Source organism: Calonectris borealis, chromosome 7 (assembly GCF_964195595.1).
Source record: "Calonectris borealis chromosome 7, bCalBor7.hap1.2, whole genome shotgun sequence".
NCBI lineage: Eukaryota > Metazoa > Chordata > Aves > Procellariiformes > Procellariidae > Calonectris > Calonectris borealis.
Window position 1 is genome coordinate 27853658 of NC_134318.1, and position 14165 is coordinate 27867822.

The following is a 14165-nucleotide window of genomic DNA, read 5'->3' on the forward strand; positions in this document are numbered from 1 at the left end:
TAAGATTATACCTACGGGATGTATTTTTAGCATGTTAGACTTTCTGTGATGTAATGTTGTTCCAGCAGACACAGCTGAGTTCAGAGGAAGTCTGCTCCATGTAAGAGTGAACAGAAGTGAAATCAGTAACTTCTATAGGCAGTTGTTTCCTTTTGCAGCTTTTAGCGTTGGTCCAAAAATTTTGCTTAATGACGCACACGTCTTTAAAGACCAGCTATCAATTTAGAGAAAGAAGCTCCATGTAAACATTAAATAAGAAATTTGAAATCTGAGTTAAGAAGTTGGAAATTTGGTGTTCCCTAACAGTTTGAAACTAGAATTATTCCTTGAATTAAGTTTTTAGACTATTTTCTTTCTTCAAAGATTTTTAAGTAGTAGACTGAAAACCATAAAATGAATGGAACTGATGTGCCTCTAGGTTCAGATAGTTTCACAGAAAGCTAAAAACATGATTCTTTTTTTTTTGCATGTTGTATTTTAATGTTTAATTATTTAATTCCATAAGGGCGAGGTCACATGAGGGCCTGATGAAAGCCTCTGATCCAGTTAACAGAATTGCTATCCTAAAAGTATGACAGTAAGACCGTGGCACATGTCAGATAATTGTTCTGCAGAGTTTTTAAATTAATATCTGCTCGCAAGTGAGTCTTTTGACTGCCAGCAGTTATCCATCCCTCGCGGGGCCTTGCTGGGTGCAGCGGGGCTCGGGCTGCCCAGCGTGCCGCGCCGGCGGGGGCTGAGCCGGGAGACGGCAGCTGATGTCCTGCCTCTCGCTCCGCATCCCTTCCTGAGCGGGGCTGCTCGGGTCCTGCTCCAGCCGAGCCACCCCCTGACCCGAGTGTCACCCAGGGCTGCCAACGACGGTGTAAGCTTTTTCCTTTGTGAAGGTAATTACTGCCACAGAATGAAATATCTGCTGGAAATATCACCAGCAGGATCTGAATAGGTTGTTAATTCCTTATTCCAAGTGTAGCGAGCATGCTTGGGAAAGACTAGCACCGTACAAATAGGGTCTTGTCTGCGACTGAGAGCTGATTTCAGAGCCTTCTGATTTGTAACTAAGCTAGTGAAGGTACCTAATTTGAGAGTGCCAGAAAGTGGGTTGCGCAGGAGCGTTTCAAATGTGATAGTTTCCTTGGAAAAGAAACTCTCGTGCAGGAATTCCTTAAAAAGACAGTCAAGCATATTTGTCTAGTCCTTCATGAATCTTTTCAGTTGGGAATATTTTTCAGACCTAAATCTCTCCTTCCCCATACCTATTCACAGAATTTCATCCCCCCTTTTTCCAAAGGGTGCTTGGGGGGAAATACTGAAATAATACTGAAAATATATATATGCTGAAAAATACTGAAATAACTGAAAAACTGAAATAACTATTGTAGAAAATAGTTTATTAAATAAAATAAATTATATTAAATTAATTATTTATTGGTGCTCTCATAGTCACAGGTTGAAGGTTTGAAGAGTTAATGATTTAATGACAGAATGAGAGATACCAAGATATTTAATTTCAGCAAAAAATACTTTCAATTTGAAAAGACTCGGCCATCTGATGATGCTGAGAGATTTAGAAAGGCTATTCCTAGAACCAAGACTGTTGGATAAGAATATACTTACACATTGAAGTAGGTGAAGACACTGTTGAGATTATACAGGAAAACACTGACAATACAAATGACAGTTTAAACTGGATGCCAAGTTGGAGATGTGTTCATGGAAAAAGTGGATGAAGGATGCTTCCTGCATGCTGAATGATTAAAGCATCCATTTTGGTATATAGAACAGCTCAAGGAGAAAAAGGTAAATGTGATTTGAAATTATATAGGCATATTTAGTAAGGGGACAGATCTGTACCTTCATTACAGATACAGACTGGATAAGGAACACAATGTTAAAGTTAATCACATGGAGTTGGTAGTGGAAAAGGGAAGTCCGCTGAGAGAAATAGAAAGACTGGAAAGCCATTTCTATGATGCAATTGATATACATGAATCTATGGACCCCAGACTGATTCTCCTTTGTTAATACATGCACAAATTCTGTATTTCATAAAATTACAAGTCAGTTTCCCAATTTAGCATTGAGTGTGAAGCTCGATGCAGCTGGAAATAATCAGACTTAACCTTTTTCCCAAACTTATAAATCAATGCAAATACAAAAAAAAAAATTGTTTTGCTTTAAACATAAATAGTTACTTAATTCTTTCTGCTAATTCAAAGAGAATTGAAATGGAGTGAAGAAGACTTTAATAAAGCAAAAATACTAGAACCTGTGGAAGTAATAAATGTCAATCACCAGTAAACTAAATATACCACTTCCTAAAACTCAGGATGACTCTGAAGTCTCTGTCCTTTTTCTCCCCATTTTTGTCAGTCTATTGAAGTGCAAAACTAAAAAAGAGAACATGAAACCTTCCAGAGACTAAATAAAGATGACCGCACTGAAATGCTTGTATGCAAAGTCATGTAAGGCATACATAATTCACATGGAAAAAAATCTTACAGTAAGAATCTGAAAGCAAATCTGAAAATATCTGAGAACTCACATCTCTATAGATAGTTCTCCATGGTGCTCGTGGACATGCATAAACTCAGCACAGGCGTGTACTGAAATGAGGTAGGGTGTAAAGAGGGCAGGAGGTTTTTACAATTGCAAAGATTTAGTGGTTTCCTTTTCGGTAAAGGGTAGTAAATAGTCCAACAAAGTGGTGCTTAATTATTTCCCAAAGCAAAGCCTACTTCCCGTAGCTCTGTTAGAAGGGAGAACATGTTATGCTTCTAGAACATAGCAAAGCAGGTGGGCTGAATTATCATGGGTATATTTATGGCTATGGTTAACAAACATATGCAAATCAGAGATGCTTGAGATTTTTAAGATATCTTCCTTTTCGCCACTGTCTTCAGATAGTCCCTCTGGATGGATGCAGTCAACTTCTCTTCTGCTATTGACTGAGTGACATCTGATGGACAATGTGTCTGTGTGCTGCCACTGGTTTTCCTTTGCGGATGCTCACTTATTAAAGAACAAATCACTTAACAGAGGGTGAGTGGGTAGTGGGTAGTCAGGCTGAATTCAGACATTGGAAAAAGTATTTTAAAGTTATTCTTTTTCATTTTGTGCATATTTTCCACATTCTGTCTACTTTTATCCTTTTGAAGAAATTAAAATTAAGTGACTTAATATGATCTAAATACCTATAATTCTTTTTTGAAAGTAGCTGCTTTGGGGTGATTTTAATATTTGTTTGTCCTAGCTACCAAAGTGTTGCATGATAAATTAAGATTTAACAGGATAAAAATTCATTTTGGTCATAAAATCATACAGAGGAGATAGTAATAAAACTGCCTCCTTCAGTCTTAAGACAGCAATTATTCAAGACCTATATGCATGTTGTTAATTTATTTTTCTTATTTTCTTTCTGTAATTTACTAAGTTTGGGAGGTATTTTGGAGTTCTGTTTGTTAGACGGGGCAACTGGTACTCCTTATCTTCCCTTATCAATTCATGGTATATTTACTACTGATTTTTCTGATACTCCTTTCTTCTCTATTTTTTCTTGTTATAGCCTTAGAGTTTTGAGGATTTTTTCTGCATTTTTCTTCTTTTTTTTTTTTTTCTTTTAGCGGAATCCCTTTTCATAAGCCTCACCAATTTCACTTTACAGCACTCCTTTCTTTTCTTGGTATTGGCAGCCCCATAATGTGAAAGGTGAGATTTAAGAGATAAAGGTGGCTGTCAGCTGCTCCTGAAAGCTCTGTCCTGTGTAGCCAGGGAGGGTTCCCTGCTCTGTGGGAGCATCAGAAAGTTGGGAGGTTTTGCTTTGGTAAGCCATCATTAGGGATTGTCTGCCACTCCTGTCAGATAAAACAATAGGAAGATACTAAAAGATGCAAACCATAAGAATAAAAGATCAAAGGAATCAGAAATACCACCAACACTAGTGTATTGCTAAAAACCAGTAATAACAGTTTTACCTATCTCTCTTCCCAGTTGCTTGGAAGGAAAAACAAGAGCTCTGTTGCGAGCATGGGAGTACCAATGTGCTGTATAAATATGATGACTAATGATCTGAGAAGCAGAGTTATAGGGCAGGGCATCACCTATGTTTGGGACTGTGATGGTTTTAATAAAATTACCAAGCAAACTGAAGAGCCTCTGGAATTTGGTTTAGACTATTACAGCTGACATGAGTAAAATATCAGGTGCATGAAATAACACCAGTTGCTCTTTCTGCTCAGGTTTTGTCGAGTAGGTACTTGGATAATGAACAATATGACATTTTTTAGGATATGCTTTTTTACACTAAGTTGTAGAGCTTATGAAGACTAATTGGTTTTGCTTTTATATGTTAATGTATCTCTGTAAAGGTAAATAAAGGTGGTGATAGAATCTCTTATGATATTATGAGATAATACCATTGAAAGTGTATTGAACCTATAGAATATGGTATTGCAAGCCTGTTATGGAGTTATACCTAATAGATAATTTGCTAATGAATATGTAAACTAAGTTGGCATTTTAAGGTGTTAGAGAATGGGCCTTTGGTACTGCTCCTTTCAAATGACATTTCAGTGTCCATCATTCATGTTGCTTCTGTTATTCTGAGGCTGAATGTGAAAACTTGTTTGCATGTTTTGCTGAAGTTTTGTGGATTTTTAACAATAACAGTGTTAACTTGTTTCCTTCGTTTTGTAAAAACAAAATTTTTCTTCAATAGTTGTTATCATGGTTTAACCCCAGCCGGCAACTAAGCCCCACACAGCCGCTCGCTCACTCCCCCCTGGTGGGATGGGGGAGAGAATCAGAAGGGGAAAAGTGAGAAAACTCATGGGTTGAGATAAAGACAGTTTAATAAGTAAAGCAAAAGCTGTGCACACAAGCAAAGCAAAACAAAGAATTCATTCACTCCTTCTCATCGGCAGGCAGGTGTTCAGCCACCTCCAGGAAAGTAGGACTCCATCACATGTAACTGTTACTTGGGAAGACACCATCACTCCGAATGTCCCCCTTTCTTCTTCCCCCAGATTTATATGCTGAGCATAACGTCATATGGTATGGAATATCCTTTTGGTCAGTTGGGGTCAGCTGTCCCAGCTGTGTCCCCTCCCAACTTCTTGTGCACCCCCAGCCTGCTCGCTGGTGGGGTGGGGTGAGGAGCAGAAAAGGCCTTGACTGTGAGTGAGCACTGCTCAGCAGTAACTAAAACATCCCTGTGTTATCAACACTGTTTTCAGCACAATCCAAAATATAGCCCCATATTAGCTACTATAAAGAAAATTAACTCTACCCCAGCCAAAACCAGCACAGCTGTGCCTGTTGAGAGGAACAAAGCTAACAAATTAACTAGAAAACTGATTCACCTCTACAAACAAAAACAGGAACTTTTTTTTTTGCCAGTTTCAATGATCATCATTACCTCTGTGTTATCAGTTTTGTAGTGATCACACAAAACCAGTAAATAACTAATTAACAGGTTGCTCTGCAGATGTGTAATCTGAGCACTATATCGCAAAAATAATAGAGATGGGCAAAGGCTATGAAACTTTAACATGAATGGAGAAGAAAACAGCCAGCAGAGATGATTACAGGGTAGTGGCTGAGCAACAGACAAGCTAAATGGTTTTATCTGTTGTGCTTCAAAACAAAATAGCATCAGGATCTCTGAGGAAGTTACATCAAAGTGGAAGAGGAACCAGCAATACAGATATGGTCTGATGCAAGAAGCAGCAAAGAAATGAAAGGGACTTGCACTGGAGCTGAACGATAGAGGAGATAGAAATGTTTACTGATGACTAAAAAAAGGTGGAGAAGAAATGCAGTAAAAAAGGTGTTATCTTAGAGGTGATACACAGGTTTTGGGTGACATGATCTGTGAATATGAGTATAGAGACAGCATAGGGGCATCCTCTGAGAAGAGGGTTACAAATATTTAAACCAAGACAAGGAATTAAGACGAAGGAAAGGAACTTAAGTCATTTTTATAGATAATGCATTTCATCATAAGTTTAAGGCTAAGGAGCAATACTTGTTTGCAGCAAGATGAAGCTGAAGGTCATCTCATCTTTTTATCTAAATACCAAAAGTAATTTTTCCTTTTTCAGAGAATTGCATTCTTTAAAAATGATGCTCAGTGCGCACAGACAAATATTGCATATCTTGTTGCTTGTTTGTCTGTTTCTTCAGGAGTCATTCAAGAGGTTTGCTTTTCACAAAGGACGTGTTTTGGGTATCTAAATTAAGCGTTTGAACTTCAGCCATTGCAGAGGAACCTGGAGAAGTGGGGAGTTCTTGGCCTACTGTGTTGTGAAAGCTGTCAAGTCTGAGGTGATTGCGATGTGGGATGAGTGGGCCAAGGAGCTAAAAGCTGTAAAAAAAAAAAAAAAAAAAAAAAAAAATCTGGCACGTTAGCACTTTTGGTTATTTGTCTTTTTCTAATGCTTGGCCCCCCTTCTCTGCCTTCCTTTCCAGAAGGAAGCTGTCCTAATCGCTTGGATCAACCTCCCTTTGTAGGGAATTCTGCTCCCAGCAATTTAACATGTTCACTGTCTTTCTGGAGACCTTCTCTGTTTATCATCTGTTGCAGAGATGCTGGGGGTGGAGGGCTGGGGACCTGCTGCCCCCCTTCCCAGGGCTGCTGGCTGGTAGGTAGGTGGTGACATGAACCAGCACACTGAGACTAAATGTCTAGGAAAGCCTGAGGAATATTCAGCCTATCTCTGCTAAGGCCAACGTTTACACACAAAGTTTCTTGAAGCTGCCACTCCGCTCTGTTGCTTAAACATACAGAGTGGTATGTTGTCATCTAAATACATACCCCCAGGCCATGCCCCTAAGCAAACACAGACACGGATGACTTCGATATTGTTCTTGAGATTGGTGATGGGATGGCCTGTTTCTGTGTAAAATGTTTCAGATGTTTTCATGCCAGTTCTTTCCGTGGAAACAAGCTACTTATGTTTCTAACACTTGTAGGTTCGTTCCCAGGCTCCCTGACTCTTTTCCTATGGCTGTTTCCTTCCCCCATCCCAAAGCCCAGAGGTTTTGGCCCTGGATTCCAGTGTTATCACCTCGGTTCCTTCTGTCTCCTGTTTGCTGGAAATGGAGCTAACATGTCCCAATGTTCACTCACTCTTGCTCCTTTTCTGAGTCCCAAAGTACCTCGTCTGCAAAACAGCAAATTGTAGACATCTATGAAGTTTCATGGTTTTGGACACACGCAAACACACACACAACTTGTGTAAACTTAGAGGAGCAAGATGATTGAGACTAAGCTCTTACTATTGTTAGGAAGAAGATGGATATTTAAGATATATTTTGTTCCTCCAAAGTTGCACAGGATGCTTCTTTTTGTTCTAGGAGTAGAAAAGTGGCACTCCTCTGTTTTGCTATTCTTACCCCCTGCTCAAAATGTGTGGAAACTACATCTTGAGCTCTCTGGTTTCCTCTTTTTTTATTTCTGTGTTTTCAAGCTTCCTCCTCACACTGTCTGGAGCCTTATCTGAGTACAAATGCCTGCCTCCGGGGCTGCTTTTATTGTTTTGTTTTCTCATGGAAATGACTGCGACACAGAATCCGCTGTTGCCTTTCGCTGGTTTGTGGATTGCAGTCAGAGGTTTGCTCAAAGGCAGGAGGATCAGCAGGCAGAACCAAACTGCTCTGGCAAATCTAGATCTGACCCTCTGTGGAAGAGGAAGTCTGCATCTCATGTCACATGAGGCTATAAAGTCCACCCTTCCCCTCCTCTGTCAGAGCCAAAGGGGGAAAGCTTATTTCAACACTGTCTCTTACACCTAAACTTGAATGGCTGCAAAATAGCATGCAACATTGTTCTCAGCTCCTGTAGCTGCAGGAAATACTATTTATGTGTTTATCAGTCCATCACTCTAAAGTAGATCATCTTCAACTCGGAAATCTGTTCCCTGCAGCTCTATGAAGGACATGGATGTTTTTAGGTGTAGAAAACCATAACTATCACAGTTCACAGCAACCCTTCCCCATGGGGCCCTTACGCGCCAGGTGACAACTTCCTCTTGTGTGAAAACCCTGCTGCGTGTTTCATGGTCACTGACTAACGACGGCCCATCCTTCCTCCACAAAGGTTTCATCTGTCTCAGTTTGAAGCTGAACTTCCTCACACAAAAATACTTGTCACTGGCAGACTTATATAAAAGAGCTTATCGTAGTTTGTCGGGTACACGCACTATTTTAAAGGATGTGAAATGGGTCAGTTTGAGCATCCATAAGAGATGTTAGACATGGCTTGGAGTCATGTCTATCTGTCTCTGAGGGGGGGCCTGTAGATATCTTCCACTTGTTAAATTTGGACGACTCAGCCCTTGGTTGAGCTCTTTGATAAGCCCAGCTGACCGAGCTGTTTGAGTTTCTAGCTGTAGAGGCAGTGGGTCTAAACACAGCCATCTGAAAGTCAGTCCTAAATTCCAACTACCTTTCAGTGGGATTCAATTAAGGTGTGGCATTCTTATAGAACTGTTTTATTTCCTGTGATGACACTCTAGCAGCAGGTATTCTTTGCAGAAGTCAGTGTGTGACTGGTTCATAAGTGCTACTACTTTTATTGGTTTTGGTTTTTTTAAAAAACAAGTCAATAGTATTTCTTACTGATAAATCTATGTGGTCGCTGTTTATTACATTGAACACTTGCAGAGTTGTATTTATCAACTGAGCATTGTATCAACTGCACTCTTATTTTTACAAGAATTGGTGTCAAAGTAACCAACACAATTACTTCTGCCATGATAAACTCTTTAAAAATGTTGGCCTGTTATCACTGGAGGCAAGGTCAGTTTTCCCTTACTTGGGCTGCCCAGGCCAATTTTTCTGAATAAGATGACAAACACTTACAGTCCACCTTCAGCTTTGTCTGCTGAAACACTGTTCCCCCAGCTTTTCAACCAAGGCTGACAATAATTCAGAAAGAATTTGACTTACTAAAGCCTTAATTATGTAATTGTTTTATTTTGTAGATCCCTATTTTCCTGTTCCCAGAAAGGTTATAAACAGGAGTGTTATCTCATCAGATTGCAGTAATACAGGCTAGGTCAATGTTTGTTTGTGAAGGAGAAAGAAGTGGTCTTTGTGGCGGGGCTGCAATAATGGAAGGGATTTGAAACCCCATGTCCATGTGGTTCTCCAGGTCCTAGCATCAGGACCCTGCTCTTCCTGCTTCTCCTCAGGGCAAGATCTCTGGAAGCTGATGGTGGGCACGGAGCTGGATGGTGTCCAGCTACAGAGCAGTGAGTCCATTTGTCAGGAGGGTGAGCTGGTAAAAGTGATGCCTCTGAGAGCAGACCAGGCTTTGGCACAGGCAGGACGTGGTGGCTGGCTGCAGGTGGTGGTAGCGGCATGTGCTCCAGTGACTTCACCTCTGGGTGACAGTGGGAAGGTGCGTGGGGATGGGGAAGAGCCCCAAGGGCTGGGAAGCTGGTGGCCACCGCTCTGAGAAGGAAGTGAAAGAACCAGAGTGGTTGGCAGCTTCCTTTGGAGTGGGAGGCTGACGGATCCGTAGGCAGGAGCGTGAAGGGACATGTGGTGCCTGGAAAGGGACTGAATGTCAGAGGCTGTACAGAAAAGTTGCTGAGACTCCTCCGGCGCTATCCTGTATTTCTTATTTGCATGGAGTCAACCTGGGAGGTGTGCTGGGGCTCAGCAGGGATAAAAGCAGGCGGGGAGGGAGCATTCCCTTCAGACCTTCCTGGCAAGTAGACAAAAATTGGCTCTTTCCTGAAGTTCCCCAGGAGATACAGCCAGAGGTGCGAGCTCATTCTATGGAGTAGGTAGGTGCAGGAGGTGACTTGTCAGCAGTTATTGCAAATTTATCTCCTTTGGGGGAGGAAGGTTTGGGGGGAGGGCTGGACCTCATATCTGGAAACGAAGAAGATCATTTCTTCTCAGGACAGTTCTTCTCTTTGCATACCTCACTGATGCAAAGGGTATCTGCTCAGCCTTATGCAACTTAAAAAAAAAAACCTGACAAAATACTTTGTCTCCGCAGCCAAAATGACATCTCCTCCCCGAAGTCAGCGATGCAATCCTGCTTCAGAGCACGGCCCCAGCGGAGCCAGCGGCGGCCGTTCCCTCGGGTAGCCCCCCGGGCGCACCCCGTTCCCCCCGGCCCTGCGGGACCCTCGACCCGGCGGAGGAGGCCAAGGCGCTGGTAACGCGGCAACTCTGAGGTAATCTGTGCTTTAAGGAAAGCAGGAGGTCAGCCTGCAAGTTAGATGGATTGAGTCATGTAGAGTTAAACTAACCCCTCCCACAGCCATGGACCACTAAAGCGCCCATTTTCATGAGCACCTCTCACTAAGGCAGCTCAGAGCCGGCAGAGGCTGAGAGGAAGAGGGGGAGAGAGAGGGAGGAGGGAGCGAGCGAGCACCGGCACTGATGGACGAGCCAAAGGGTAAGGACAGAAGCGAAGCGCTGATCTCCAGAAGCAGCCCTGACCCCCGGCGAGGGGGCGCGGGGGGAGGCAGGGCTCGGCGGGGCGCCCCCGGGGTGGCGGCATCCCGCGGCCGGCGCTCGGGGGAGGCTGTGCATATTCATGAGGAGCTCCTTCGGGTTCGCCAGCCGGGAGGGAGCTGCGGCTGCGGCATCCCCGGGCGGCGCGTGCCTCCCTCCGCGCCCGCGGAGCGCTGCCGGCGGTGGGCGAAGGCTCCGCGGCGGGGGCTGGCCTGGGTGGGTGCAGCCTTGCCGCAGTCCTCCCCCGGCTGACATCGGCTTCAAGCCTTTGGACTCCCGGCCGTTTCCGAAGGGACAACGTCCACTTGTGGCTGGGGTGCCCGGGAGCGGGGCCGCGGCTGCTCGGGGGAAGCGGGAGGTGGCCGCGGGCTGGCGGGTCCCCGGGCGGTGCAGCGGGGCGGGCGGGAGCCGAGGCTCCGCGCCGGCGTCTGGCAGAAGTTTGGCCGCGTCAGTGCGAGGGATTCCCTCCCTCGCCGCGCAGGGGAACAGCCGGCGGTGACTCCCCGGCTGCAGCCCGCACTGCCCGCGGGGCCGGTGCCGAGCTCCCGCGGCGCCGAGAACCGCACTCAAAGGACGGGGGCGGGGGGGGGGGTGTGTGGAAGAAAAAAAAGAAAGGAGGAAAAACTCAGTGGAAGTATTGGCTGTTAGGAAACCGCGGTGGAAAGCGATAGCTCTGAGGTTGGAAGAATTGCTGTGCTGGGTACGAGGGGCTCTGGGTGCGTGGGCTCGGGGCCAGAACGGGGTCGGGAGAGCGCAAGGGAGAGGGGGATTCCCCATTGGCACCCTGGCAAGCCCTCTCGCCTTCACTGCGGTCCTAGGGATCGGGGGAGGGACTCGGCGTTAGCTAGAGGTCCTTACTGCACGGTAATTTTTCTACGAGATACGTATCTCGTACCAGGGTTTGCCTTTTATAATCAGCCTGTATGGTGCACGTAGCAGCACTAGTCACACTTAACGTTTGGCAGAAACATTTCCTAGTTTAGTATCAGCTTTTGTCTATCTGGGTGTCTTGCCCTCTGTTTACGGCAACTTCTGCAATGTGGTCTGTCTTTCTATACTGCTGACAGTACTAGGCTCTGTGTGGGGCTTTTAAACACAAAGCAGGAACTCGGACAAATAAGCAAGCAGCAGTAAACTGGAAAAAGACCTGGGCAGAAATTTAGCCATTAAATTGAGTGAGAAGCTTAGGGATGATAGTTTCCACTATTTTGATAGTTTCTTGTTCAGTACCAGGTGGAAGTCTCTCATTTATCATTGTTATTACAACAGGAATCAAAATGTCATTTGTTTGGTTGGTTGCGTTTTTTTCCTTGGAATAAATAAAATAGTAAACTAGACCTCTCCAGTTTTTAACTTCATAGAAAGTAACAAATGGCATTTGAGTGGAAGAAGCATTTTCTCAGTCTGACATACATCAGATTTAAAGCAAGGACTGGCAGAAGAAGGTTAGCTCATTAGTTTATGCAGTCATGTGTGAAGCTGGAAATTTAGAAATAATTTGCCTCTGCTGAGGAGGGAGATAAGAATAGCTTTGAAACCAGTCTTTAAAAAGTTTCATTCCAAAAATGAAATGTAATGCATGAACAGAGATGCCTTTTCTAGTGAGGTGAGGAATCACAGGGAAGAAACTTAGATTATGAGAACTGATTTAGCAAAGAGGACCAAATGAGCCTTCTTTTAGAAAGTGGGATTTAAAGCGACAGAAGGAAACTGAAGAAAACTGACAGTGCTGGAGCTAATCGCAGAAGTGGTGGTGGTGTCAGAATGGGCTGACCTGCAGAAAATGCAAGTCGTCTTGCAAGTGCCTAATGAAAATTGGTGCAATGAATAGCAAGAAACCTCATTTCATGTGTGTGGGAGAAGAAAACATGAGGCAGTGTTTTTGAAAACGCCTCTCGCAGTATCTCTTCCAGAGGCAGCAATCAATAGGTTCAACACGGGGGAGTCCAGGACAGGCAGTATTTATCAGCTAGTAGGAAAGTTTCCACCTTGAAATGAGGCACAAATGCACACCCAGGGCATGTCCTTTCATCAGAAAGGAATTATTAGAGAGTGTTTCAGTGAGAGACCTGTTTCCTGGGAGTCTTGTCCACAGGGACTGTAACAAACAGGTTTGAAATGCTACTCTTCAGTTTTAGGAAGCCTGTATTTTAAATACTGATACTGTCAGCTCTGCCTTGAAATTTGGATCAATATGCTAACACGGCCAAGGAAGAAATTGTGCTTGGGGTGCTACAGAGCAACAGATTATGTCAGTGATCAGTATGAAAGAGTGACACAGTCTGAAAAATATGTTACTGAAAAATATATGTGGGGGGCTTCAGTCTGGGGAAAGCATGATGCTGATCTCATGCAGACAGCAGTAAAAAGCAGTAAACATTCTAAACTATATGGATTTTAACATAAAAGGCACTGAACTGAACAAGAAGTAGTAACTCTGGTTTGGAGCTCTATATACATAATGAATAAATCACTGCTGTCGGATGACTGCTCTCTATGGACCAGTGATTGTTCCAGCATGGAACCAGTAATAAAGCAAAATCTGATGGGGGAAAAAAAAAAGTAAAGGAGTGTGAATGAAGATCGCTAATTTAAAGAATACATACCGACCAGGACTCCAAAAACAAGAATGAGGATGACTGGCTAGTTTTTTCAGGGAGTGAAGGCAGCAAATAGGAGTTAACACTAGTAAATGGAAAGGAAGTGGAGAAAAAGGAAATGGAGAACATCTCATAGAAAATACAGGCTGTGAATTGTGGAAGATTATTTGGAGAAAGTAAAGATGTCAGGGGAAAATCTAAAGTTAGCAGGACCAAGCACAATTCAAAGGAGGCGTTCTGTGTGTCTTAGGAACGAAATAATGTATATCTAGCAATTGCATAATCATTATGGAGGTGGAGAGGATAATATTTTAATGATGATGCAGAAAAAAAACCCACAGAAGTGTTGGTTAAATACTTTTCCAAACGGGGTAAAAAAATTAATTCTGATATGAAGGAATATTTCATGGAAGTATTATGACTAAGTAGCCTGTTCTGTAGATTAACATTTTGGGGGGCAATAAAGTTTTATAGCAATTTGAAATTAAATGTGCCAAATACTTATGAGAAGATTTATGCTTAATGATGTTAATTTTCAACAAACTAGAGTGGAACGCTAGGGATATCCCAGGCAATGGGATGGATGCTACTGTCGACCCAATATCCCAGCAGTGTAATGGTGGGTAGCCTAGAGAATTATCGCCAATTTAGTTTGACATCGGTTCTATCTAAATTACTGGATAGATCTCCCCAATAATCAAGTTTTAATAGCTAGTTTGATCAGATTCTTTTGTTTTTGTAGAGGATAAGATTGATCAAAGTAGCTTTCAGAATAATGATGTTGTAGAAATGGATAGCACTGTCAAAATGGGTAACGGGAAAGAATGTAGCAAAAAGGAAATTACTCATCCCAGATGGAAGCAAACCTGTGAGTTCATGTGGTCCCCTCAAGCGAGCATATTAATCTGCCTCCTGGAACAGAAAGAGTCCCACCTGCAAGAGTCTGCAGCAAGAACTTGAAGGAATATGTTCCTTTTGGTTTTGGAACTCGGCTAGCGAATGCATTTATAAGGGAGGGGAGGGGAGAGTATTTCAAGTATGTCAAGTACCGATAGGCCTTTTCATTTGTCCTTGCTTTCTTGAAGGCTT

The 14165-nt window shown here is 43.1% G+C and overlaps 1 protein-coding gene across 2 annotated transcripts in view; it reads left to right on the plus strand.

The window, feature by feature from the left end:
- The first annotated feature begins 9553 nt into the window (after positions 1 to 9553).
- The window catches only part of ENTPD1 (ectonucleoside triphosphate diphosphohydrolase 1), a 35799-nt gene continuing 31187 nt past the window's right edge, over positions 9554 to 14165 (plus strand). The window contains exons 1-2 of one of the 2 annotated variants that reach the window (XM_075154787.1): positions 9554 to 9794; positions 10013 to 10193. Coding sequence is in view for 1 of the 2 variants with exons in the window: in XM_075154778.1 (XP_075010879.1) it covers positions 10402 to 10417 (16 nt within the window). In the remaining variant the exon portion in view is untranslated. Of the gene's footprint in view, positions 9795 to 10012; positions 10194 to 10309; positions 10418 to 14165 lie in introns of those variants that run through there. The other variant, XM_075154778.1, reaches the window with a different exon arrangement.